This window comes from Grammomys surdaster, unplaced genomic scaffold, assembly GCF_004785775.1.
Source record: "Grammomys surdaster isolate TR1022 unplaced genomic scaffold, NIH_TR_1.0 125690, whole genome shotgun sequence".
Classification (NCBI taxonomy): domain Eukaryota; kingdom Metazoa; phylum Chordata; class Mammalia; order Rodentia; family Muridae; genus Grammomys; species Grammomys surdaster.
Window position 1 is genome coordinate 77759 of NW_021620526.1, and position 26612 is coordinate 104370.

The window sequence follows — 26612 nt, forward strand, 5'->3', positions numbered from 1 at the left end:
CCTGTTCATGTAGTGTGAACTACATGAGTAAACAAAAGCCATAGTTTGAGTCTTGAATATTCCCTTTGGGTCTACATGTTGAAGGTTTGGACTGTATCCCATGGAAGTGGTAGATCCTTTCACAGGTGTGGCCTGGTGGGAGAAAGTTAGTTGTTTGAGGTTATGCCCTTGAATGAGATATGGAACCACAGTCCCAAAAGCAACAGAGCCAATCAACTGGAGTTAAGTTCTTTAAAGAACATTTCCTATTTCTCAAGTTGTTTATGTCAGGTATTTTGTTACAGTGACAAAAGAAGAATACATTGGAGAACTGAGCTTGACAAAGGGTCATTTTTGGTCTAAGGGCTGTTAACATTTTCGAGGGAGTTTTAAGGCATTTGGGTCTCAGTATTTGTTAGCTAGGCCTATTGCCTTCTCATCTAGCAGTTCTGAGCAACTCTTAAGTGTTGTTCCCATCTGAGGTGCATCTTCTTTTTCTATGTACTTCCATTAAGCGCTCATTTTTAATTCATTGTTATGCTATTACTCTCTGGTCTCCCATGTAGTCAGGAGGATTTTCTTGATATTTACCCTCCATTGAGAGAATCTTTAATTGTATGAACCCTCACAGGTTGCCTATATCTATAGCTAAAGGTAATTTCCTGCCCCCCTTTAGCCTGACCAATGTCCTACTGCTTCCCAAGCTGGCTTTCCCGCTTGTGTCCTCTACTGAACTGAAGTTGTATACAGTCAGGAAGCACATGCTGCTAACTATGAGACTGATGCCTTTAGTCAAAAATGCACTCAGTGACCATCTCTCCATCCTTCAAAGTTCAACCTCAGTGCATCACCTGTTCTGAAGAAACTTTGTCACTTCACTTTGTCTTATATAAGTGCATAAACAATCTTTTTTTTTAAATTATACTTCAGGGGTTTCTGATTATAGCTCAATTACTGCAAACATGCCATCTTAATTACATTTATATCTGAATGTCTCGGCAGTTTAGCATGGCCTCTCCCCAGGCAAAGCTAATAAGGCAGCAACACAAACTATATGGCTTTTATCTCTCTTTTTTTTTTGTATTTTCCTCCAATCATCTTCTTACCCTTAAGCAGTGATGAAGAACTTAGAATTTTTCAAGAATACATTTCAATGAATTCAGAGAACAGAAATGGCTGGATTGTTAGTGGCCTGTACTCTTTGGAAGGTGAAGTGAGCTGCAAAGATGTCTTTAGCCTATTCTGCACCATCTCATGGATAATTTTCTACTCAAACATCATGGCAATAAAGGAGAACACACTCTCTTTCGCTTATTGCCAAGCAGCCCAACATCTCCTATTAATTAGGAGCTGACCAGCTAACACAGCACACACTATACCATTGCATTGCATTACCACTGAGCAATAAAGACCACACCAGATTCTGTGGATAAATGGAAATGCTTTATTGAAAAACAATGGAGGCAGACAGTACAACCATCTTTGAAAGAGACTTTGACAGTTATGTGAGGGAGCAAGGAACCAGCAGGGGATTTATCCTTAGGGATTGGTATTGGGGATTACATTCATCAATATTTCTAACTATTGTACTGTGATCATATAAAATTTATGTCTAAAGTCCTACTGTGTGTTTACAATTTCTGGTTTTGCTTCAATTTTTAAGACCTTGAACAAAGCCTTCACTTTAGTGTTGTCTTTCTGATAATGAACCCAGGAGACAGAAGTAGGGGGAGGAGAGAGAAAGACCAAAGCAGTAGACCATGAGTCTGCCTGAGAAGTCCAATGCTATCCTGGGAGAAATGTCTCCTGTTGTCACCTCCAATGTCATTGAGGGAGTGAGGTTTGCTACCATCTAACCAGCAAGGTGTACGCGGCTCAGAAGAAACTCACTTAAGGATATCTGTTCTGAAGAACAGAGAGGAGAAAGTTACTGGTGAGGGCATTGGGGAGCTTCACTTGTCCTTCCGCAGGTGGTGGAAACTCTGCACAGTTCTTTCCACAGCATCATCCATGGTGACCAGTGGCTGGTACCCAATGAGTCTTTTGGCTTTCTCACAACTGTAATAATGGAACGTTCCAGCCAGTGCCACCCGAATTGGTGTAAAAGTTGGCTGGATTTGGATGAGAGGGCTGACCACTATTACCAGTAGAGATAGCAGGAAAGCAAGGTAGTAGGCCACCCAGTAGGGGATGTGGTATTTGGGGGCCTCATAATTGAGGCCTGTCAGAATGCGAGACAGGAACGTCCAGAAAGGGATTGGCTCATCGTTGGTGATGTGAAATGCCTGGTAAAAGAACATGAAGTTAGAAAGCCCTGCACAGCTGCTGGAGTGAATGGACCACACATGGGTCCCCAAGCTCAACTAGCTGCTGGCTCCACTTCCAAGTCTTTCTGTGGGAAAGGAAGGGCACACTGTCCTGCCTGTCCCATCTCTTTTGCAGGGGCACTAAATGATAAGGTTGTGTTATCAGGTGTCGCATGCCTACCTGCAGCAGTGTATCTGTCTTAGACTCTCAGAATAGGCAGTATTTAAGTGCAAAGAGGGGAAGTAATACAAATTGTACAAAAAGGCCAGGACTTTAAGTGAAGTTTAGCTTGAATTTAGTAAGTTACATTTGGTTTTATCTTTGCATGTCAGATCTATATTAGATCTTTTAAACCAAAAGCTGTAACCATCCCATTTCCAACTACTCCCTAAGTTATAAGTAGGGAAATGGAAAATGTTCAGGAGGATAAAAGAGTACTGAGTAAAGTACTCAGGAGGGATTACAGAGCTATCATCAAGATATAGGAGGCAAGGATGGAGGAACAGAGTAGATTTTCTCAACTCTGCTGACTTCTGGACACCAAATGTCAGGGAGTTCATATGCATTACTTGCTAAAGGAGTATCAGGCCTGAGCAATATGAGCTGCACGTGTGTGTGTGTCTGTATCTGTATATGTACATATGTGTGTGGATGAAGATCTGGACTATTAAGGAAAAAAGCGAGGAGTAGGCATCTGCCCAATGTACATGTGGCCAGGCCTGGAGTGAACATGGGAGCTCTAGAGAAAAAAAAGCCTTGAAGCTTGGGTCCATCCTGGCTGTTGGCCTCCAAAGTAATGTGATGCTGCTATAGTATAGAACTTCCCAGTGGATCCTAAAGTGCTGAGAGAAGCAAGTGTCTTACCTTCCCACCTAGAGCTGCATCTCGGGAGAGGTGCTCGGCGGCTAAGATATGTCCATGAACCACATTCTCCACAAAGGTGAAGTCCACCAGGTTCTTCCCATTTCTGTGGGTACACAGGAAATATTTCAGTGTGCTTAGTGTCTGGATGCCGGTCCCATAAAGTCCCAGCACTGAGATATTCAGTAGACTAACCCACTTCTACTGTAACAGTATCTGCCTCTGGAACAGTTAAGTGATTGCAACAGGTAAGGAAATGTGGCCATACAGAACTACTGGGGCCCTTGAGGGCAGTGAAATATTGAATATAAGAGCATGGTGTACTGTATGTCCCAGCAGGACCAACACCAATGTGTCTTCTTAGGCTTATATTTGGGGTATATATTTTGAACACTTGCCCAGGATATACCTGGCCAATGGACTGTCAGTTTTCTAGTACTGCCTTTGTAATCACTCAAAGTTTTAAATCAGGGGATCAGTGAGATTTAGTAAGTACAAGAAGACAAGACACAGGGATAAAGAGGAAAAAAGAAATGCAAAAGAAGAGACACTGGGCACAGAGGAACATGCCTTTAATCCCAGCATTCAGGCAGCAGAGGCAAGAGGCTTGCTAAGTTTTCGGCTAGCCTGGTGTACAGAACAAGTTCAAGGACAGCCAGGGCTACATAGAGAAACCCTGTCTCAAACAAAACAAAATCAAGAGGAAAGAAAAGAAAAGATAAAAGAAAAGCTTACACCACTCTGGAAATTGTGGAGTGACTCTATGCTGAAATGGGGTCTTTGATGACCCCAGATGAAACCAGTTATCTGCCTAAGACTAGAATACAAGACTTAGCTCAATGCTGATGACTTTATCAAAGGCAGGAAGATATTAAGAGTGATACAGTGGCATGCAAGGAGCAGTGAAGACAAGCCCAGCAGCCTGTGGGCTCCTCACAGCAGCCAGGAGCTAGTCCTGACAACAGCTGGATGTTAGACTTCTGGTTTCCATAACTGAGAATCAATTTTTGTTGTTTTAAGAACTGGGAATTTGATATAGCACTTTTAGGAAATCAACATGGAGGACAACAGAGAAGCTCACATGTATGGTCTGAATGTTTGTGTTCCCTCAATATTCTTGTTAGAATCTAATCCCCAATGTACTGGTGTTCTGAGGTGGAAAACTTTACAGGGTAATTAGAATATGAGAGTGCTGCCCTCAGGAATAGGAGCCACATAAAGATACACAGCAGTTATGAGGACTAGATTGTCCTTAGCAGACACTGTTAAGTCCTCTTCTCAGACACCAATTTTGCTGACAGCTGATCTTGGACTTCTCAGTCTCTATAACTGTGACCTGTGAGTTATTCTTGTTTGTGATGTTAGCCAGACATTACTATTTTGTTAAAGAAGCCTGAATAGACTCAGACAGTTATACAATACTTCTTGGCACTCTCAAATTATTTTCTGCATGTGTCATCACACAGTCAGAAAGGGACAGAGAGCAATGGGAGCTGCAATGGGATCTGCCTTACCCAATCATGAACTTCATTTTGCCCTTTCTAGCTGCATCAATTAGGATGGGGACCAACTGGGGGTCCCTTGGGCCAAAAATGCCATGAGGACGAATGGCTGCAGTTAAAAAATTCTTCTTAGGGTCGTTGGCATCCAGTACTGCCTGAAAGAGAGCAGGGGAGGAAGAAGCCATTGTAAGACTTTCCTGAGCTAAGATAGTATCTTACTATGTGTGGAGTACTTCCCATTAGGAGACAGACTGATGACATATTTGGTGTGTGTGCAGGTCACTGGAGAGTTGTTTGCCTTGGGACAACACACTATAACTCTATCCCATCTGTTCATAAAAAACCAACAGTGCAGGAGAAAACTGGCTAACACCTGCTAGGACAAAATCAGAAAGCTCAGGTTGGGTGCAATGGCTATTTACACATGTAGCCAGAAGGTGTATCCTGGCTTCTTCAATTGCTAGAAAGGATCTGAGAGTTCTAGTTAATTGAGCCTCCAGCAAGGCTGCTACCACCAAAAGAGCTCCTGAATTCAGTGGCATGTGTAAAGCTTCAAGCATACTCATGCACCATGTAACAAATAGTTTAGTCAACAACAGACACAGAGTTGGGGAGCTGGCTCAGTCAGCAAAACTTTTACTTTGCAAGGACAAGGACATGAGTTTGATTGCCAGAACCCATGTCAAGATGTGTGGAGGTGCATGCTTAAAATTCCATGGCTATGGAGACAGACACAAGAAGATACCCGAGCCTTACTGGACAACCAGTTCCTTGCCTCAAAGGAGGTAGGTGGACAATATTCCAGAATATAATACCTGCCTCAATACAAACATCCATTCATCCATATACCTCCATTATCATGTAGACATATATAAACACACAAAGACATATATTGGTGGTCTCATATTGCTAGAGGTCCCATAGCTGTCAGAGTTTTTCAGGTATACTCTGTTACCACAGTGAAAAGTCACCCAGTGATGTATTTCTCTGAACATGTCTCCATCCTAATGATGCACGACTATATGAAGAAATAGATTTTGCCTCATAAGTAATTTCCCAAATGATTAGTTATATTTTTAGTAAAAACAAGGTGGCAAAATATGGATACAGGTACTTAAGGGAATGAGTAAGCCTTCAAGTGGCCTTTGTCATGGCTATCTGTAGTGCTAAAGAGGATGGAATTTGAAGAGTTTCTGGACTAATCCCAAAGATGATCTATTATTATTATTAAGAGGGTTTAAAGTGCTGGTCTGGAAAACAAGATTAAGTTACTATAGTCATCTCTAGTTTTTCTGACTTCCAGCTGAGTATGTAAAAGTCTATGTCAGTGATACATTCAGGCCAGGCTTCCATCTGGAGGTCATGAACTTACTTAACTGTGGGTTAGAAGCCTAGTATCTCAGCTGTACAGGGCCTCTGAGGTACCTACTTATCAGGAGGCTCATTGTAGGCTTTGGTCTTCCTTAAGCCTAGTTCCATGGAGCAGGAAGACACAGCCTGGACACAGGATGTTAGTATGCCAAAGGCCACATCTGGTTTAGGAAGTCTCTCTTATTTAGGCTGAGAACAGGTTCTGCTGTGATTTCCATGTGACTGTGTCCTGTTCTGAGCTGAACGTGAGAATAGGTAGAACAGTAAGACCCATGTCAGTTTAGTATAGAGCTTCAGTTTATGAGTACCAACTTGGACAGTGAACCACAGTGTGTGGTGTGCTCCAAAGGCCTAAGAGATAGAAGTCCACAGCCACTCAGTCTACAGTCCAGGATCCCCAGTGTCCTTGCAACCTCAGTGCTCAACCCAATCACATGAGAATTATAGGATCCCTGATGAAGACTCTGGATATTTTCCTGTAATTTGGAGACAATAACAAAGAGTATGCACCATATGAGATCATTTTGGGGTGTAAAAGAAGTTGTTCCCAGAAAATACTGAGAACAGTATCTGATCACATTAAGGTATCCTGTCCTCTTGAAATTTAACTTCACACATGAATTTACATCTCATGTTGGGTACTTGGACCTCAAAATACTAACATTTCCCATGTTCATAGATATTTTTTCTTATGAATGGAGACACTTGAGATATCTGCTCATTTAACCAGCTTTAAAGTACATACTCTCTCCTGTAAGATCTTGGTCTCTGTGTAGTAGTCAATGGGCTTCATGGCATAAGGGAGGTCTTCAGTTCCATTTTTTATGTCAACGCCCTCAAAGACAACACTGGCACTGCTGGTTAAAATGAGTTTCTAGCAGAAAAAAGTTTAAAGGAAAACACAAGTCAGGAATCATTGCTATTCAAAGTGCATGAGCAAGCCCTCTCTCCAAGGCATTTCCAAGTCACTTGCTGGAGTATCTTTTCTTTTTATGTCTTCTAAGATAACCCAAAGATCACTACCTTTGTAGTCATAGGAAGTCTAGACACATTATTATGGTATTCTAATCTAAAAGAGTAGATCTTATTTTTTTTCTATCCTATCACATCTGAGGGAGACATCAGAACTAACACTATTTGTGGTAGATATCTATAGGAGAGCGTCTCCATGGAGGGAAGGATGGAATACCAACCTGTAGGGAAATTTCTGCTTGCAAAATTCTACTGGATGCTCTGTGTTATCTTGCCATGTGAACACATACATGTGCATACACAACATAAATTTACTCATGTTTTACATGCTTTGCTAGTAGAGCCAAACATCTAGCATGTGTAAGGTCCTAGGTTCAGTCCACAGCAGTACTATGAAAAAAGGATGGAAGGAAGAAAGAAAAGCAGCTAGCTATATTCTTTACTTCTTTTACTGTACTAGTCCTAGCCATAGTGGCAGGAGAAGACAAACACTAATTTATAATGTTTTAAAAGACAAGAAACCAAATTAATCTCATCAGTGCAGTGGTTGCTTCCTAATGCTATGGCCTTTTAATACAGTTCCTCGTGTTGTGGTGACCCCCAACCAGAAGATTATTTCATTGCTACTTCATAACTGTAATTTTGCTACTATTATAAATTTTAATATAAATATCTGACATAGAGGATACTTTATATGTCACCTCAAAGGGGTCACGACCCAGAGGTTGAGAAGGGCTGCATTAGTAGATGATAAAAATGAAAAAATAAAATGCTTATACAGAAAACATGGACAAGCCTATAGAAAATATAACAGTTCAGCAAACTAGCTAAATTCACAATAAATATAGGAAAATTAGGGGCTGGAGAGATGGCTTTCCAGTGCATTAGAGTGCCTAGCGCTCTTGAAGAGAAACTGAGTTGAGTTCCCTACACCTATGTTGTAAGGCTCACAACATCTTGTAACTTCAGTTCCAATAGGATTTGATGCCTTTGGCCTTTGAAAGCCCCTGCATGTGAACATGTGCGCGTGTGTACACACACACATGCATGCCAAACAAACACAACCCCAAAACTAAAACTATCATATGTATATATTTGTGTATGTATGAAAATTACTCATATTCCTAAACATCAATAGAAATGGAAAATATAGTATAAGTAGGTAATTAACACATGATGGAGAACACAGAAATAAATTCAACAAAAGATGTATAAAACCTTTGTGAAGTACAGTACAATATCATTAAGTGACATTGCAGATTGGGAGATATTTCAAAGACTTGCTGGGTGGTGGTGGCTCAGGCCTTTAATCCCAGCACTTGAGAGGTAGAGGCAGGCAGATCTCTGAATTTGAAGTCATCTTGGTCTACGTAGTGAATTCCAGAACAGCCAGGACTACACAGAGAAACACTGTTCCAAAAAACCATAAAGGAAAAAAAAGAAAAAAAGAAGAAAGGAAGACTAAATGGTAGAAAGAAATCTGCTGATTCTATAGTAGATGGAAAAATTTGAACAAAAGTCTCAGAGCAGCTAAGGGATTTTTGAAGAAGTTGGTTAAGGAGTGTGCCCTACAAAATACTGATATGAATGCTACAGCCATGAGAACAAAGGTCAGTACAATAAACAGAAAACCTAGGAACAGACTTCAGCAGGACAGATTGCCTAAAGTATGCTGCAGGAGGCGTATGTTTGCACGCACAAAGGTTGGATTAAGCCATCAGCATGCTGAACTGGTTAACTGGAAAAAAAAATCAATCTCAACCCTGTCATATATAATCATAGATTCCTGGTTAATTAGCCTTAAGTATGGGAAGTATGGGAAGTAACATTTTAAAACTTTGAGATGAAATGCATTAAAGATTTTGTTTTGGGTGTTGGCGAAAAATGTTCCTTATATAAATTTCTTTGCTCCTATACACTAAGCTATCTATCCCCTCAGAGGATGAACAAGGGCTATATATATATCAAGATGTATAAAGCTCAAAAGTTTAGTATTGGTGGAAAAAAGTTTCAGAAAGACACGTTCAGTGTGACACCACTGTTATAAAGTTCTCTGACGTGCAAGCCAATACCTTATACCAGAGGTGCATGGAATGAATAGCTCCTGGCTACGTAAGAAGAGGAAAAGTAGGTGACAACTGCAGTGTCTTGTCAAGTGCAAATCACAGTTGTATATATGGCAGTTGGTTTGAAATCACCTAGGAGATATATCTCTGGGTGGGTCTGTATGGCACTTCCACAGAAGTTTCAATTATGGAGGAAAGCCACCCTGCAGGGGATCATGGGCTGGGGTCCTAAACAGGAAGAAAGGAGGAGCTAACTTAATACTGGCACCCATCTCTCTCTACTTCCCGTTTCTGCATTAATATGATTGGCAGATGGGAATTTTAACCAATGGGAATCTAGAAGAGCTCCCCTCTCACCTATTCCTGCTCGGCTGGTTGGTTACTGGGAACTAGCTAAAAGTACCCAGGAAAATTATTAGGAGAAGTACCCTTTTTCTCAGTTTAAGTATTGGTGGCATGTAGTGCTCACTGTGAGCAAGTGAGATGCTGCACTTAGAGGCTGGGGTTCCATTAGGGTCATTCTAGGAAGCAGATTTCTAACAGTGTTGTAAGCTGATACAAGGCTAAAATCTGTATGCCCTTAGCCCTAAGTTATGATAGGTTCTATCAGATATAAGCAACAGTGCTTTCCTTTTTTTTCTTTTAAAATAGAAGCAAGGTTGTTAAACAATGTGATGATTCTTTTAAAAGAGTTCCATACAAAATTATCTTAATGATTCAGGAATCCCACATCTGAGTACTGACCCAAAAGAGTCAAAAACAAGGACTGAGGCCTTGAAAAATGAAAAGAAAATTCTGACATGCTCCAATGTGGACAGACCTTACAGACACTGTATTGTGACAAGTAAAAGGATAAAAACATGGTTTGAATGATTCATGTGAGCTCCCTAAAGTAGTCAGAGAGATGGACAGAGAATGGTGGCTGCCACAAGCTAGAGAGGGGCAGAAGAATGGAGCCCTGCTGCTTACTACGTGACTAGAGATGGACAATGGTAATATGGTTAGACAAGAAGTGAATATAGTTATTATCACTGAATGCATATATGAAAGGGTTACAGGGTAAGACATTGAAAACATTAAGTACATGCTATTTCAACAGAGAAAATAAGCAATGTCTAAATTTTATACTTTATTAAGCAAAGACAAATAGGCCTTAATCTACCTGAGCATTCAGATGGCCTATTTGTATTAGAAGACTGTAACTTCAACCGGTCTTCTGTGATATCAACTGGTGCTCAGGGCTTAATTTTAGTATCTTCTCAACATGTAAAAGGCAACCATGGATAGGCCAAGGAAGACAGTAACAAGAACTACTCCCCCTCCCCTCCCTCTGAAAAAGCAAGCACATGCTCCTGATACTCGGCACTGCAGCATTCCTTTTACCTGAACTCCAGCCTCTTTGCAGGTTTCAATGACAGTCTTGGTGCCAATGAAATTCACTCTATAAAAGAGCTCCTTGTTGTTACTGTATGGCGGAGGTGATGCACAGTGGAAAACTGTGCTTACACCTTTGAGAGCTGGGTACAGGTCCTAGAAAAGCACACAAAGACAAAAGAATCATTCCGGTTTAGGGCAGGTCAACAGCCTTCTCACATTCTGTCATTTGTGGCCTGTGGGTCTTTTGGCTTTTTATAATTATATAAGCAATACAAAAACCATACTCTTTGTGAAAGTCTCAAACTACACAAAAGCATGTGGAATAAAACCAAGTTTTCTTTTAATTGTCCTCTTCTTATTACCTTGTCCTGAATAAAATGGAGAAGCCATACAACCCAGTGAGAGGAAGGAGATTTATAAAGTGAGCAGGTTTCACTTACTTCTAGAAGGAACCTTCTAAGACAAACAGGTGGCTGCAGATATGGGGCAGTAAACATACTAAATGAACCAGGAATCAGAAAGGCTCTCCAAGCCTACTAGAGACTAAAAAGACTGAAGAACCAATATGCAGAGACTCCTACTGGCCAAAGAAGAGGCAGTTTGGTTATCAGTGAGAATAAGAGTTATTAATGAAAGTAGAAAATAGAGAGGAATAAACTGATTTACTCTTGAAGAAAAAAGAATTCCATTTTTTTTGAGACAGGGTCTCCCTATGTATCTTCAGATGGTCTGGAACTTGCTATGTAGACCAGTCTGCCCTCAAACTCACAGAGCATCACCTGTCTCTACTGCCTATATTTTAAAAGACATCTTGTTGTATGAGGTAGATTAGCTGGTCAACAAGTTCCTGAAAGTCACCCATCTCTACCTCCCTAATGCTTGATTTGCAGGCCTGCATGGCTATACATAGCTTTTTATTATTTGTGGGTTCTGGGGATTTGAACTCACTGAGCTATTTCCTCAGCCCCTAGGAACTCTTAAGTAACAGTTACTCCATATTTAAACTTCCCTAATCATTCTGACAATATTTATTTGGGGGTTTAGGATCCAAACATGGACCATGCATATGTGATCCTTCTGTTCTTTGTATTTACTTTAATCTGGAGCAGTTCCCTGACTTTTGCTTTCTGCTTTCTGTGACAATAATTATTTCACAGGATCAGAGAGGTTATTTTATGGGCTTCTTAATTTGTAGTTTTCCATTCATTCATGATTGTAGTCAGGCTTAATGGTTTTGGCAAGCATTCTACATCAGTACTGGTGTATTCTTACTGGTGTATGGTTACTGCTAACCATATGGTTAAGTTGGATCATTCAATGAAGGTGATAGCCAGATTCTTACCAAATCTATGGGGTGATACTTACAACACCCACTGATGTTTCTGTCCTGGAACATTTCTCAGCAAATGGTGGCATTCTCATTTGTCAGCTCCCTAAACATTATTGAGTTGACATTCCTCTGCCAAGTAAACCTCTGTCCACCCAAATTTTCTTTTTAGTAACTATGGATGCATAGATTCCTTTAGTAATGTGTTAGATAAAAAAGAATCTATGCACCCATAGTTAGTGCTATAGTGCACTCCCAGATTCCCTTTATGGCCTTGTTTAACTTGTGCAAGAGGCTAACAGAATTCAGGTAAACATATTTACTGACTCACTATAAAGGAATTACAAAGGGTGCAGAGATACACAGGGTAAGGTATTGAGGAAATGGTGTGGAGCTTCCATGCCCATCCTGGGTGCACAAGCTTCCAGTCTCATGACACAAGCACAGTTAATAAGAAAACCCAGCAAGGCCTGTCTGGCCAGATTCTTTTTGCTGCTCTGTGTAGCAGTTCTTCCTCCTGGGTATGGGGATGGATCCCTCCGATGCTGGGTGGGGAGAAACACATATGACTCATCTTTTGAAAGATGATGAGTAGTTGTTTCTTTAATCTGCCCTAGAGAAGCAGCAGTGAACTAGAAAACATGGATGAAGACAACTACTCTCCTCTCTAATATATTTAATATCTGTAAAATCTCTCTCTCTTTCTTGTGTATGCTTGCGCACATGCATGTACACACACACACACACACACACACACAGATACACACATACACATAAACACAGACACACAGACACACAGACACAGACACACACACACACACACACACACACACACACACACACACACACAGGGGTTTGTAGTCATGATGCACCAGGATTGGGGGGACTTGAACCATATCAAGTCTTTGCTTCATATCTATTTGGGAGTTGGAAGCAAAAGGATTACTGTGAGTTTGGGGCCAGTATCCTGTGAGTTCCAAGCTAGCCTACACTACAAAGGAAAACCCTGTCTCAAAAAAGTGTGTGTATGTGTAAACCTATCAAAGTCTAGATTTCGTAGCACCTAGACATAATTAATAGAAATTATTGAGCTACTTAATGATTTTGTACTTAGTCTCTGAATTTCAATGTATTTTAAAGTGCCTCTCACTGCAGACTTGTCTTAATTGAAATGCTTGGTGGTCATATGTGGCTGGTTGGTGCCTTACTGGAAAATGAATGTACTAGTTTATGGGAAACAAAGATAGCACAGGAACATGCTGATTACCTGGAGATGCAATTAACAAACTCCAGATCTTGGGATATGCTACCTGATAATGAACAAGCTAAACACTAAGTCAACATACATACTAAAGCTTCTTGGAAACTAAGAGACTGACATATTTATCAAATACACAGTCTTGACTGTGTTTAACTCTTTATTTGGGAAAGCAATTATACATTAAGGAACTATTTATGGTGCCTCTGAGACAATATTGTATAATATTTTTATTAAAACTTATTTTTATGTTTTAGAGACAAATCCTGAAATGTTTATAGATAGACTGATATGTTGAGGATTGGCTTGAAAATAATTGGAGGGGGGCAGATAGGGAACAGACATGCTGAGAATGTGGTGAGTTGGAATCCCCAGGACTCATGTTAAAAACAAAAAACAAACAAAAACCCAGCAGTGTACAAAGGTACGCCTGTAATCTCAGTGCTGGTGGATCAGAGATATGTGGATCCCTGGAGTTTCCTGGCCAGCTAGCTTAGCTGAGTCAATGAACTTCAGGTACAATGACCCTGTCTCAGAAATGAGGTGGAAAGTGTCTAAAAACACCTGATGTCAACCTCTGGCCTTCACAAGAATGTCTATTTGGCCATACCTTCATGCACACAGAAAAAAATGTGAAAGGGTAAAGATGACATGTCCATGAAAAGTTACATAAAGGAGAGAATCTATATAACATAAAGAAACAGAAGAAACACATGACATGTGTGTTAAGATACAGGGAGAATATAATAAAAGATCAAAACTGAGGCCTGGATATTTAAAAAAAAAATCCTAAAGCCATGAGTGGAAAAGCCAGATGGCTCACAAAGAACAACAATCTGAAGTACAAACACTACAAAAACCACCACAACTCTTAAAACAGTGGGATGTGGGGCTGGAGAGATGGCTCAGTTTTTAAGAGCCCTGGTTGCTCTTCCAGAGGTCCTGGAATCAGTTCCCAGTATCCACATACTTATTCACATCTCTCTGTAACTCAAACTCCAGAAGATCAGATACCTTCTTCTAGCCTCTGTAGGTGTAGTATACATGTGTCACAGAGACACATATGCAGGCAGAACACCCATACACATAAAATAGAAATAAATAAAATCTCAAAAAATACCATAGATCTGGCATTACTTTGTTTCTCCTACCTGATAGTTGGTAAGCATCATTTTCCATCTAGCTGTTTAAAAAGTAGAACCAGGAGCTAAAGAGAGTGGAATGAGAGGGGGTTCTTCAGCTTACTTACGTAGGTGCCTGTAGTTCCAGCACTGGGAGGCTGAGGCAAAAGGATCATTTTGAAGATTTCCCCTGCCATGGTCTTTAATTGCATCATGTCCACCTTTCTTTGTTTAGCTCAGAATTCAGGATCTACTCTTAGAGCTTTGCTTTAGTCCTCTACCCTTTTATCATATTTGTCTGGCAAACTCCCACCCTGGTTAATGGTCATTGCTTATACCCAAGAGGCTGAGTGAAACTAGAGAACATGCTGTGTTGGAAAAGTCTTCCTTTTGAGTCAGATGGAGGCACGAGCAGGCTTGTGACCGTGAGGCTGGATGGTGCCAGGGGAGTCTGAGGGCTATGTCCATGATAAAGCAAGGAGCAGTCAGAATTTACTCACTACCCAGAGAAGCAGAAGGAAAAGACAGATGGCTTTAGCAGTGGTGGGGCTATATAACCCAAAGGAGATTCTGGTGAATCACCTGGTCCAAATCATATCTATTCCTTAGTGACCACATCCAGAACTGGCTATGAGAACAATCAACAATCAGCAGGTTCAGACAAAAGAATACTGTCCTTGAAACTCTTGGTGAAGAGGAGCTTAAGAACAAAGCAGGTTTCTATAAGAGGCAGGGGGTCCTCATCAGGGAACCCTGTCAATTCTGTTCAAGTTTCCTGTCTGCCCTGCCAACTTCACACTTGCCCCCACAATCATATAAACTCATTCTTTGAATTTGATCTTGGTCTTTCTCTCCTTCCTGCTCTGTGCACTGCCCCTCTCTTTCCCACTGTGGATTATTTTTCTGGAGAACCTTAGCTGACAAGTGACAAGAAGAGACTGGGTCAAGGGATGAAAAGCTATACAGGATAACAAAGGGGCTATGGAGTCAAAGCTGGTAAGGATACAGTACAGACAGTGACAGTAAAATGCCCAGAGTTGGTCCCACTGTAGTACAATTTTACCAGAAATGTTGATGGGAACACCTTCAGCAAGGAGCTGAAACCATTGTGGAAGAAAGCAAGTCACTTGGGAAGGAAAAGGTGGCTGTGGATGGTCACCATAAACAGACCCAAGAGCTTTGCTGAGTGACTTGGCAATACGTACAATGATTCCAAATATAAATACCTATATAAACATGAATGGAACTTGAAAGCATTGTGTTAAAGGAAAATTTCAGAACAACTGAAAGTGGAAGAGTGGTCCTGAGGGCTGGGGATGAGGGGAGAGTGGGAACAGGTACAGGATCTCCTCTGGAAGTAGATAGCAGGGAATGACTGCACAGTTTCGAAGAGCTGCCGAAAATTATTTCAGGGTATATTTAAAAAAAATGTGAAGTTCAGGGCTGGAGAGGTGGCTCAGCAGTTATGAACATGCACTGCTCTTCCAGAGGATCTGAGTTAAGTCACAGTACCCATATCAGATGGTTTACAATCACCTCTAACTCTGGCTGTGATTGGGGAGGTTGGTGGTATCTAACACCTCTGGCTTTTGCAGACACTTGCACTTACATGCACATATCAACATAGACACACATATATAGCTAAAATAATAAAATATATTTTAAATATGAATTTTATGGAATGCAAACTATATCTCAATCAAAAGGAATGAATAGTATATGGCTTACCATCTGCATACTCTAGGACAGCAGTTGGCATGTTGCAACCTATAATAAGTTTGATGAAATATTTTGGTAAAGTTTGCTTCACAGATAGTCTTGTCTGCTCACTGGACTAAGACCCATGGCTGCTTTCATGTTCCTATGACAGAACAAAATCCCTGTGATACAGACAACTGTTGTTCATTCTGATTATTGACAACATGGTATGTGAAATTACTTCCTACAAATTTTACATTTTTCAAAATAGATTTTTTCAAGCCATAGTTATCCTGGCCTCTGAGCACTTGGTTTCCCTTTGAGGTCCTGTGAGAGATCATTGAGGCTGAGTGAGTCCCTTACCTGTTGGCTGCACAGGTCACCTATAAAGAACTGTACCCGGGGGTTATCAAAGCCTTGGCGGATATCAAATACGTTGACAGCATAGCCTCGTGCCAGCAACTGCTCCACCATGTGCTGCCCCAGGAACCCAGACCCTCCAATCACTGTGCACTTCTTAGCCTGCAGAAAGAAAGGGATGACAAGAGGACAAGAGGTGGTGAAGGTCAGGCTTACTTGTCACAAGCCATTGCAATGACAGACACATGCACTGACATAATTAAGCTATGTGGCATATTCAGGGCTTGTCAGAGCTGGGTATCTTCTGCAGATTTACTTTTACCTCTGTCTTAATCTGGGTGTTCATTCTGAAATGGCTGTGCATAATCTGTAGACATCATCAGCCTTATTACTGCCCATCAATTACCTCTCTGACAGCCCCTTCCTTCCATCTCTTTCTACTTCAGCTACACTGTGTGCACTTTGAGACATTCTGGTTTTTCTTGGTTTATTAGAAGTCTGGCCAGTTCTCAGAGCTCCCGCTGATGTTTTCTAGTGCTTATTGTTTCAGGGATTCTATAATGGCTCATAGACTAATAATTATTTTTAAATAAAACAACTTAGGGGCTGGTGAAATGACTTACTGGTTAAGAGTGCTTGCTGTGCAAATGTATGACATGAGTCCAAATCCCCAACATTAATGTGAAAAGCCAGGCATGGCTGCACATGCTTACAACCCAGATTTAAGGAGCAGAGACAGGTGAATCCTGAGAACTTGCTGACTAGCCATCTTAGGCAAAACAGCAATCTTGTAGTTTACAGAGTAGAAGAGAGGATTAAATAAAAATGTTCTCTGAAACCTTGGGCATGTGAATACTTTGGTTCCAGTGGGTGATGCCATTTAGATAGGTTTAGGAGCTATAGCCTTGCTGGAAGTATGTCACTGGAGGCTTTGAAGTTTCAAAGTCTCCTGTTGTTCCTAGTGCTCTCTCTTGGCTTCATGTTAACAGTTCAAGATATGAACTCTCAGGATGTTGCTCTAGTCATTATGTCTCTCTACTGCCAAGCTTCTATGTTGTGATGGTGATGGAACCTTATCCCTCTGGAATCATAAGCCCAAAGAAACCCTTTCCTCTATGAAGTGCCTATGTGGTATTACATCACAGCAATGGAAAACTAGTAAGGTGAGAGACTCTGTCTTAAAGAAATAAAGTGGAATGCAATAATGACACCCAATGTCTTCCTCTAAACTCTTTGTATAAAAATATGGGTGTGCACACTTGTACACTCACTTGCATGAACCACACAAATAAAGGCATACACATACATATACACACACAAACCAGAACAATCAGATAAATAAATAACCTCAGAATTTTGTTATTGTGCCCTTCAGTGAAATTTCACTTCCTGATTTTATTGTATGTATGTATGCATTATGTATCTATCAAAACAGGGTCTCTCTATATATCCCTGGCTGTCTTGGAATTCTTTATGTAGACAAGATGGCCTTGAACCTACAGATATATTGTACTGATACTGCTTGGGACAACTGAGACAATGGCTGGTCAGTAGAGCTTTATAGTGATGGGAATCAAACTAGACTCCGCTCAGACATGTCGAACAAAGTTTATTACTGTCTTTAATCATATGTCGAAGACTAGGTGGCTAGAAGAGACCATGTGAGATAATCACGAACTTTTGGTGGCCATACCAGACAAAATCAAAGTAAGTCCTGATAAAAATAAATTTTCAGGTAGTGAGACTCAAGAACGGATCAAATGGATAAAATGAACACCTTAGAGATGACAGTGCTAAGAAAAGGAGAGGAATGAGCTTGGAGTGGGGTGTATAGCTCAGTGATAGGCACATCTGTTAAGCTATAAGTTTGATTCCAAGCACCACAAAAGGATTAAATTCAATTGTAATATAATCTCAAGAGCATGGCTGGGGCTTCTGGGTTTTCTTTTCTTTCTAGTTTTACATTTTCTTCAGCAGGATAATTTTCTTTTTAGAGCAGTCCTATGTAGACTATACATATAACATAAAAAGTATTCTTCCTTAGTAGCTTAAATTTAGGCATTTATTTCTTGGAAAGTCACCCACTGGAAAACAAGATGTATTCCAAATCATTTAAAGAAGGTTCAAACCTGATGATTCTAGCAGTTTGGTATGATTTTTTTAGGTTGTTGTTAACAATAAAATCTTGGTTTACACAAAAAGGATAGAGAGCTAGTACAGGGCTTCAATCAAAGGTACCCAAATGAAAACTTATTTGAACTCTACACCAAAACTAGAGTGATTTGGAGGCCTAGGATTATCTTGGAGAATATCTAATTTACTAATGTTTGATAGACACATTTTGGAAATGTGATGTTTATCAAGAGTGAACTACATCACAGTAAATTTGAAGACCCATGGTGAAGAACCTTTAGAACACTTGAGAATGATGAGGTAACAATTCCTTCAAGTCTCTTTTGAGACTCATGATACCACATCTTAGGGGCTACTGCCACCATCTGGGAAGGCTTCTACCATTCCACTAAGAAGACTAAGCTAGTGTACTGTAGGGCATATGAAGACAAGCCAATGTGTCTAGCTGACAGCCAACATTCACTACCATTGATGCGTTAGTCCACTGGTGAACATGCATGCCAGAGGTGCCTGCATGGTTGCAGCTACATGAACAAGCCCAGGGAAGACCAGTGTAAAATCTCCCAACCCAAACCAGAGTCAGTATCCTCAAAAGGCAGAAGGGGATCCCCTAGGACTGGAGTTACAGATAAGTAGCCATGTGGGGACTGTACACATGTTCTCTGAAGAACAGCTGGTGCTCTTAACCACTGAGTCATGCTTCTGCTCTAATTATTGTTTTTTAAAACTATTGCTTTCTGATTTTTGTTTTGGTATACAGCAATAAGTAACTGACATATCTTAAATCAAGGTGTATATATACACAAAAACATAACCAACTAGCACTGACTGAACAAATGGTTTAAGTACACTTGAAAATGTACAGAAAAAGCCTTGATATGAGGGTTTGTGCCCAGTTTTATTGCACCTTGTTAGGTCATATTCAGTTGATATTCCTGGAAGGGCTGCTCTTTTCTGAAGGGAAACAGAGGAGCAGTGGATCAGGGGGAGATGGGAGTGGGGAGAAAGGACTTGAAGGAGTGGAGGGAGGGGAAACTGTGGTTAAGATGTAATATATGAGAAAAGAATAAATAAATTTAAAAAATGTAGAGGTAAATATCAATATCTTGACTTTCCTCTACTTTTTAAATGTTAGTACCTACTTTGGAAATGTCATTTGTCAAATGGATTCCTGTGACCTGGTCTCTCTTTGATTCACCATGAACAGCTTGTTCCATTATGGCTCAAAGTATGGTTTTGTTTGCAATCAACTCTTCTTCCTAAAGATGTAATTAGAGAATGACATTAATAGTATGTGAAGCAAAGCATCTCTAGCCATTATGGGTGAATATTCATAAATAGCTAAGCCATAGCTATTATACCTACCAGGCAAAGTGCCCCATGCTAGAGAGTGTATGACAAGTCTTTAACTTACAGTGCACTTGGATTAGAGGCAGGACAGGAAGTAAGATAAATAACCTCCTTTACTAATCGTATCAAAAGCCTTTGGGTAGTGGTTGGAAAATGATTTCTATACCCTGACACTTTCAAACAATGTGTGATATCGTACGTCTCTATGGGACTTGATTTGATGAGTATTTTGAATTGATTTTTGTGGGCATATCAAAGGCCCAAATGTCCTTGAAACAGATATTACAACCCTCAATGTTCGATGGGTCACCTATAGGGAGATTTTCTGAATTCATAATGGAAATTATCAGTTATAATTATTAATCTTGTTAAACTGATAGAATTTCTAGAAGACTTCGAGATATGTCTGTGAGAGCATTTCCAGAGAAGTTTAACTGAGATGCAAAGACTTACACTGAACATGGGTGGCACCATTCCATAGGCTGGGAACCTGGACTCAATAAAACGAGAAAGTAATCGAGAGGTGACTCAGTGGTCAAGGACACCTGTTGTTCTCACAGAGGAACTGTGTTTGGTTTCCAGCATCCACATGGTGGCTTACAACTGTCCTTAACTTCAGTGCCTGGGGATCTGACACAATCTTCTTACCTCTGTGAGCACTAGGCATGCTATATATACATGGTATACATATATGCAATGTAGGCGAAACACTTAAACACATAAAACTTAGAAGTCTTATTTTTTAAATAAAAAATGAGAAAGCAAGCTAAGCACCAGCACTCATGTCCCTCTGCTTCCTGACTGCGAATGCAGTGTGATCTGCCACCTCACATTCCTGCTGTCATGACTGCCTCAAGATGATGGTCTGAACTCTTACACTACACTAAACTCTTGCCTTCCATAGGTTGCTTTTCTTCAGGTATTTTCATCACAGCAATAAGAAAAATACCCAATACATCAGTTCAGTATATTTCAGAATCTGCCTTTTTCTGAGTCTTTGTCTATACATCTAATGAGTATGGATAGTTAACCTGCAGTTCTATGTCTACTCCATCGCTGTCTCTATTGCTCATTGACCTGAACACTTGCAACTGACATCTATTTACTCACTTCAAACCTATATGGCAGTGACTGGACTCATATGGTTTTGCATATAGCAAGACAGAAGTTGCTGGAGAACAAGGATCAGGACACCTTGTATCAGTCTTGCAAGCAGTCTGAGCTGGCTTGCTTTCTGCAAGAAAGACAGGGCCCAGCATAGAGCAGACACTCATGGGCCAGCTTGTCTCAGGGCTGCATCAAGTGTTTATATATGGGCTGGAGAGATGGCTCCGAGGTTAAGAGCACTGACTGCTCTTCCAGAGGTCCAGAGTTCAATTCCCAGCAACCACATGGTGGCTGACAACCATCTATAATGGGATTTGATGCCCTCTTCTGGTATGTCTGAAAACAGCTACAGTGATAAATAAATAAATCTTTTTTAAAAAAGTATTTATACATGCAGAGTCCTCACTGTTCTTCCTCATGTACGTCGCTTATCTAGAAGCTTCACTAAGAAGATGACTTTGTTCTTAAGTGGGAGTGCTATAAATCAGGAATGCCTACTGTTCACTTTGCATGTTTTATCAGATCCTCAAGGGAGCATAAGCAAATGAGAAGGCAGATGCATCAATGGAGGTAAGGGGATTTTCCTGTTTTGCTTGCAACCCTGCCAACGCTATTATTAACCTCTCTAGGAGGGGTCTATGTGGCATATCTGGAGCTGTGATGGTCTCCACCTGCCTGCTTGTAGGATCCCATCATAGCTGCAGGGAGGGAATGCTTCCTACATGTTTGGAGCCCCACTGTTTTAAGTCGTGATGTGTATGGTCAGGCATGACACAGACCTAGAAGATGAATGCAAGCTTACTAATCATGTCCATCCCTGGAGGATACTCTGATTACCTACTCTTCTAAGCTATAAACTAATGAACCCAGAGCCTGTGCCTGGGTTAAAATCTCAGTTCTACCTCTGACTGGGAAGCTCTCTTGAGAGTCATTAAAAGGAACTGAACCTGTTTCTTCATTTATAAAGCAAATAACCTTATACGATTACAGTGAGAATTAAAGACAAAGCCCTTAGGGCATAGTGTCAAATACCCATTAAACACCCTGTTAAAAGCAGTTTTTATCATACCTCCCAATGGTCCTCTTCTGAACTCCAAAACTACTTTATACCTCTTCAGCTTACCTGAGGCCATGCTGTGTACACTCAATATAGACTGCTTAACATGCCCAAAGCTCTGGCTTTGATCCCTTCCCACCTCATTCAGGGTAGAGTACAATTCATCCTAAAGTGTTCCACTTAGTTCTTTTTAAAAAATTGTTTATTTACTTATTTTTACATCTGACCATAGTTTCCCCTCCCCCTACTTCCTCTCTTCCTCTTTCCCCATCCACTCTTCCTCCATTTCTCTTCAGAAAAGGGCAGGCCTCCCATGGTATCAACCAGCCATAGCATATCAAGTTACAGTAAGACTAGGCACATCTCCTATTGAGGGTAGACAAGGCAGCCCAGTTACGGGGAAAGGGTCCCAGAGATAGGCAACAGAGTCAGAGACAGCTCCTGTTCCCACTGTTAGGAGTCCCACAAGAATATCAAGCTACACAACTGTAACATATTTCATCTGGTTCTTAAGTAAAATGCAGAAAATATAATCATCCCAGAACTCAAAGTTTTATATAAGATGTAGGAAGAAATATGGGCCCAAACTGGGCTAGCTTGAAGGAGGTTGTGTAAGGATTACAAAAACAAATCAAATCAAAACAAAACAAAAGAAACTCGTCCTCCAGTGATGGGGAGAATAAGTGGCCTTTTCACTGAAAAATCTGTGAGAGTTGCAGGAAGGGAAAACTTCCCACAGGTTTGCAGTTCTATTGTTTTAAACTATGCTGTCTGTGGTCAGGTTACAAAGACCAAGTGGGTGAATGCAAGATGAATTTTGTGCAGTCTAGAAACACAGAGTGCAGTTAGCTCCCCTCATCCCCACTACTAGGCAAAGCAAGAAACATATATCCTTTCCCAGTTGCCAGAGGAGGAGATGAGAAGTTAAAACTAACAAGCCCACCCTAGTACGGTCATAGTGCTCAAATGATGATCATATAGGTCTTAGCACACCAGCCTCTTGTCCAAACAAAACCTATACTATCTCAAATTATATGTCTATCTGCTGTGTATAGGTCCTGGGATATCAGAATTAGTCTAACAGTGAGTCAAATGCCGCTGACATCCTCTTTCTCCTGCCTGCTGTCTGAAATGCAGTGGCTATTCTATACTCAGGTTTAAATGCATATCAGGAATGGCTCTAAATAAACAGAGAAGATACACTTAACAAACAGCAAGCAAAGTACATGATATTGACTAAACATTATCAATCACTAGAGAAATGCTAATCAAAATCTCATTAAGACCATCTCATATCCATTAGGAGGGCTACTATCAGAAGTCAAAACACAGAAAACAAGTATTAGTAAAGACACGGAGAAACTGGAATACTTATGTGAGGCTAATGGTAATAGAAAATAATTTAGTCACTGTGGAAATTTGGCAGTTCCTTACAGAATTAAACAGAATTATCATGTGATCCAGCAGTTTCATTTGAGAGTCTAAACCTCCTAAACTATGCAGGGACCTGGAATTGATTTTCCTATATCCATCTTCACAGAAGCATTGTTCACTGTAGCCAAAAAGTAAAAGCATCCTAAATTTCCACTGGTGCATGAGTTGATAAAATGTGGTCCATTTAAATCATACAGCAGGGTATTATGCAAACATAAAAAGGAACAAAATTCTGATACATGCAACAATCTGAATGTACTCTAAGGATATCGTGCTAAGTGAAATGAGCCAGGCACAAGAGAATAAGCATTGTGTGATTCTATTACCATGAAGTACTTAAACTCACAGAAACTGAGAGTAGATGGTTTTTGGTAGTAGCTGGTGGGATGAGGAAAGGCTGCTAATGCAGAGTTTCAGTTTTACAGAATGAAAATATCGGAGCAGAGTTGATGTCAGTTGCCCTACAGTAGGAAGAAAGTGCAAAAATGGTCAAAATGTTGCAATTTCTGGTACATATATTTGATCAGACTCTTGAAGAGAAAAACAGAATTGCTTTGAACTACTGAAAACTGGACCTCAAAGAGCAAAGTCCTAGGGACTAGTGGGTTGTGATGACTGCCATGCCAGAAACCTCAAGTCTGTTTCATTTAGAATGGAGGGACTTTCAATTCATTAAGAGCCATGATATACTGCCATATCATACACTGAAAAATACAAGAAGGCAGGGACTGTTTGTGACCACTGATTGCTGAAGACAAAAGGAAAAGATATGTGTTTCAAACCCAACAAAGATGAAAGTGCCCCTCATTTTCTGAGTAAGAGTGTGAGTTCTCTGTAAAGGAACAGAGTGTGAAGCTAGACTGTGGCTACTTTGAACTTATCTTATTGTGCTGATCTGTGTAAGAAATACAGACTCCAAGGACAAAATATACTTCCCAGACAAGTCAATTAGTAGAGTTAAGAATCCTGATATGGGCCCCTGAGTTTTGTCTCATCACCACCCACCTCAGGCTTAGTTAGCATCCTGTACAAGACCCCGCCTGATGATCTAATGGAAAGACAACGACTTCCATGAAGCTTACACCTACTTACCCAATGAATATTACCTTGAGTAAATATTGCAAAGCAGAGGTCCTGTCAAAAACAAAGTAAGACTTCTCCCTGTAGAATTTAAAGACGTGGCACAGTTGAAAGTGTTTTGGAGGGCATTTGTTTTCTGAGGTCTCAGGTGAGTTATTATTTCCCTGGGGCCATCCAACTGGACTCTTGTCTTTTCGAAGACCTGAGATGCCATGTCTCTCTCACTTTTTCATATCTACTTACTTTTGAATTTGCTGTGGGCCACTCAGGAGCCCCTTACCAAGCCGCAGTCTAACTTCTAATGTTCCTTTCATATTTAAGGTAAATTCCCCTGTATCCTTCTATTTCCTCAGCACCTGTTGTCAATGCTTTCTTCCTAACTTCAATTATGGAAAACTAAGAGATACTTACAGACTACCTGACAGACTAAGGTTCACTGAACACCTAACATGTAGTCTTTCCTTTTCTAGGTACTGGGTGAACACAAGTAACATTCTTGTCCTTGTGTGCCTGTCTTCTAGTGGACACAACAAAGAAGAAAAAAGGTTAACTTTATAGTGGCTTAGGTGACAAATGCTACTATAAAAACATAAAGCAGTATGAAGGGCCTGGGTACAAAGTAAAGAGAGTGATTACAGTAACCTTACAGAGATGGTGACGATGGCTGAAGACTAACTGGCTTTGCTGGTGCATACCTTTAATCTAAGCACTCAAGAGGTAGTGGCAGATGGATCTCTGTGAACTTTGAGGGCATCCTGGTTTACACAGTGAGTGCCAGGTCAGCCAAAATTACATAGTGATACCCTATCTCAAAACAGACATGACCAAGAAATTACATCTATCTGTGAAATTTTTCTCAAAGAATAATCAAAATATTATAAAATTAAAAAAAGTTCCTGGGACTGGGTAAGGTCAATACAGGAGTGTATCAGCCACAAAAACAGTGTCCTTGGGCCAGGCAGTGGTGTCACACGCCTTTAATCCAAGTACTTGGGATTTCTGAGTTCGAGGCTAGCCTGGTCTACAGAGTGAGTTCCAGGACAGCCAAGGCTCCACAGAGAAACCCTGTCTCGGAAAAACCTAACAAACAAACAAACAAACCAAAAAAAAAAAACAAAAACAAAAACCAAACCAAAACAAAACACCGGTGTCCTGGGTGGGAATAAGCCAGAGGGGAGAACAGTGTGGGTATGACAGGAGGAGGAGTAGTTTCATGGCAGGCTTTGCAGACTATGGTGAGAACTCCAGCTCATACTGCTGAGGAAGGGCTGAGGAGGAACAGAGAGAACAGAGGATACGTTAAGGACACACTTGTGAGAACTCAGAGGCTGGATAAGGAGGATTGTTGCTGCAGGGAACAAAGGAATCAAACAGGACACAAAAGTTTTGAATCTGGTTCACGGCTTAAAGGAAGAAGGCAAAGAACCTATATTACATTTAGGGAGAGCTGTTAAGTCTCAGGCCTTTCTCAGTTTCAGAGACTGATGCTGTGCCCTTAATGTCCCTAAACTGATTTTCTATGCTTTGAGGGGCATAGAACATAGAATTTGTGTTCGACCCTGGACCTTCATTATTCCTGGCATAGTTCCAGGTAACCTCACCCCCTTGCACACTTTGCCTTTAATTCTCTTTACACTCCATACTTCCAAAACTCCTGTGGCTTTGCTTTCAAGGGAATGTCATTCAGGAATGCTCCTTCCCATGTGACTTGAGTTTCTACACGTCAAACAGGGCACATTTTGATGAGTCTTTAAGATCCAAAAGTCCCCAGCTCATCCCCCTGACAGCTACAGTGACTCTTGTACAGCTAATGTCAAAGACAAAACCTCTCGTGGATTGGGTTTCTAAGGCCCAGCCCTGTGAATCACTGACACAGTGCTCGGCACCCCCACTCCACTTTCGAGGTCTCAGCTTCCCCAGGCACAGTCACCTCTCCAAACCATTAGGCCATATCTTTGCTAGCCCCTCAGATATTTTATGTCCCCAACTCGGTTTTAGAATGTCCGACCCATTCCCTCGCATTTCCTCTCAGCTCTGTCACCAACACGCAGCAGCCTCCAAGGGCAAGTCCGCAACTCTTACCAGGTTTAGACACTGAGATCGACCTCAGTTTGCAAGCAACCGGCAACCAGCGAACTGCAGCTGAACACCCGCCACCCTTTTCTACTGAGAGATATGGGCCCATGATCAGCAGAGCTTCCTTCATAATGTTGATTGGTGTAGCTCGGCTATGGCGCAGCCAATTGACGCTC

General features: G+C 40.9%; 1 protein-coding gene across 7 annotated transcripts; it reads right to left on the reverse strand.

Moving 5' to 3' along the window:
- Positions 1–1400: 1400 nt before the first annotated feature.
- Positions 1401–26612, reverse strand: Nsdhl (NAD(P) dependent steroid dehydrogenase-like). Of its 7 annotated transcripts, none has more exons than XM_028787997.1 (10): positions 26443–26510; positions 24387–24441; positions 23627–23741; positions 19475–19591; positions 16203–16361; positions 10442–10588; positions 6766–6894; positions 4662–4804; positions 3151–3253; positions 1401–2264 (listed from the first exon to the last, which is right to left on the reverse strand). In XM_028787997.1, exons 4-10 carry the CDS (start codon positions 19547–19549, stop codon positions 1932–1934), a joined length of 1089 nt encoding a protein of 362 aa, XP_028643830.1. In that variant the 5' UTR covers positions 19550–19591; positions 23627–23741; positions 24387–24441; positions 26443–26510; the 3' UTR covers positions 1401–1931. The 7 variants fall into 7 exon arrangements, with proteins under 7 accessions (XP_028643830.1, XP_028643831.1, XP_028643832.1 ...); XM_028787998.1 differs by having other exon boundaries at positions 24373–24441; positions 26443–26472; XM_028787999.1 differs by lacking the exon at positions 23627–23741 and having other exon boundaries at positions 26443–26491.

What these genes read in the sequence shown, in the direction of transcription:
- Nsdhl (XM_028788001.1), bottom strand. Translation starts at nt 19,549, where the DNA reads ATGGAACAAGCTGTTCATGGTGAATCAAAGAGAGACCAGGTCACAGGA. An exon ending in GTGACCTGTGCAGCCAACAG is followed by an intron (nt 10,589 to 16,202) that starts GTAAGGGACTCA and finishes GTGCTTTTCTAG; the next exon opens with GACCTGTACCCAGCTCTCAA. An exon ending in GCAAAGAGGCTGGAGTTCAG is followed by an intron (nt 6,895 to 10,441) that starts GTAAAAGGAATG and finishes TTTTTCTGCTAG; the next exon opens with AAACTCATTTTAACCAGCAG.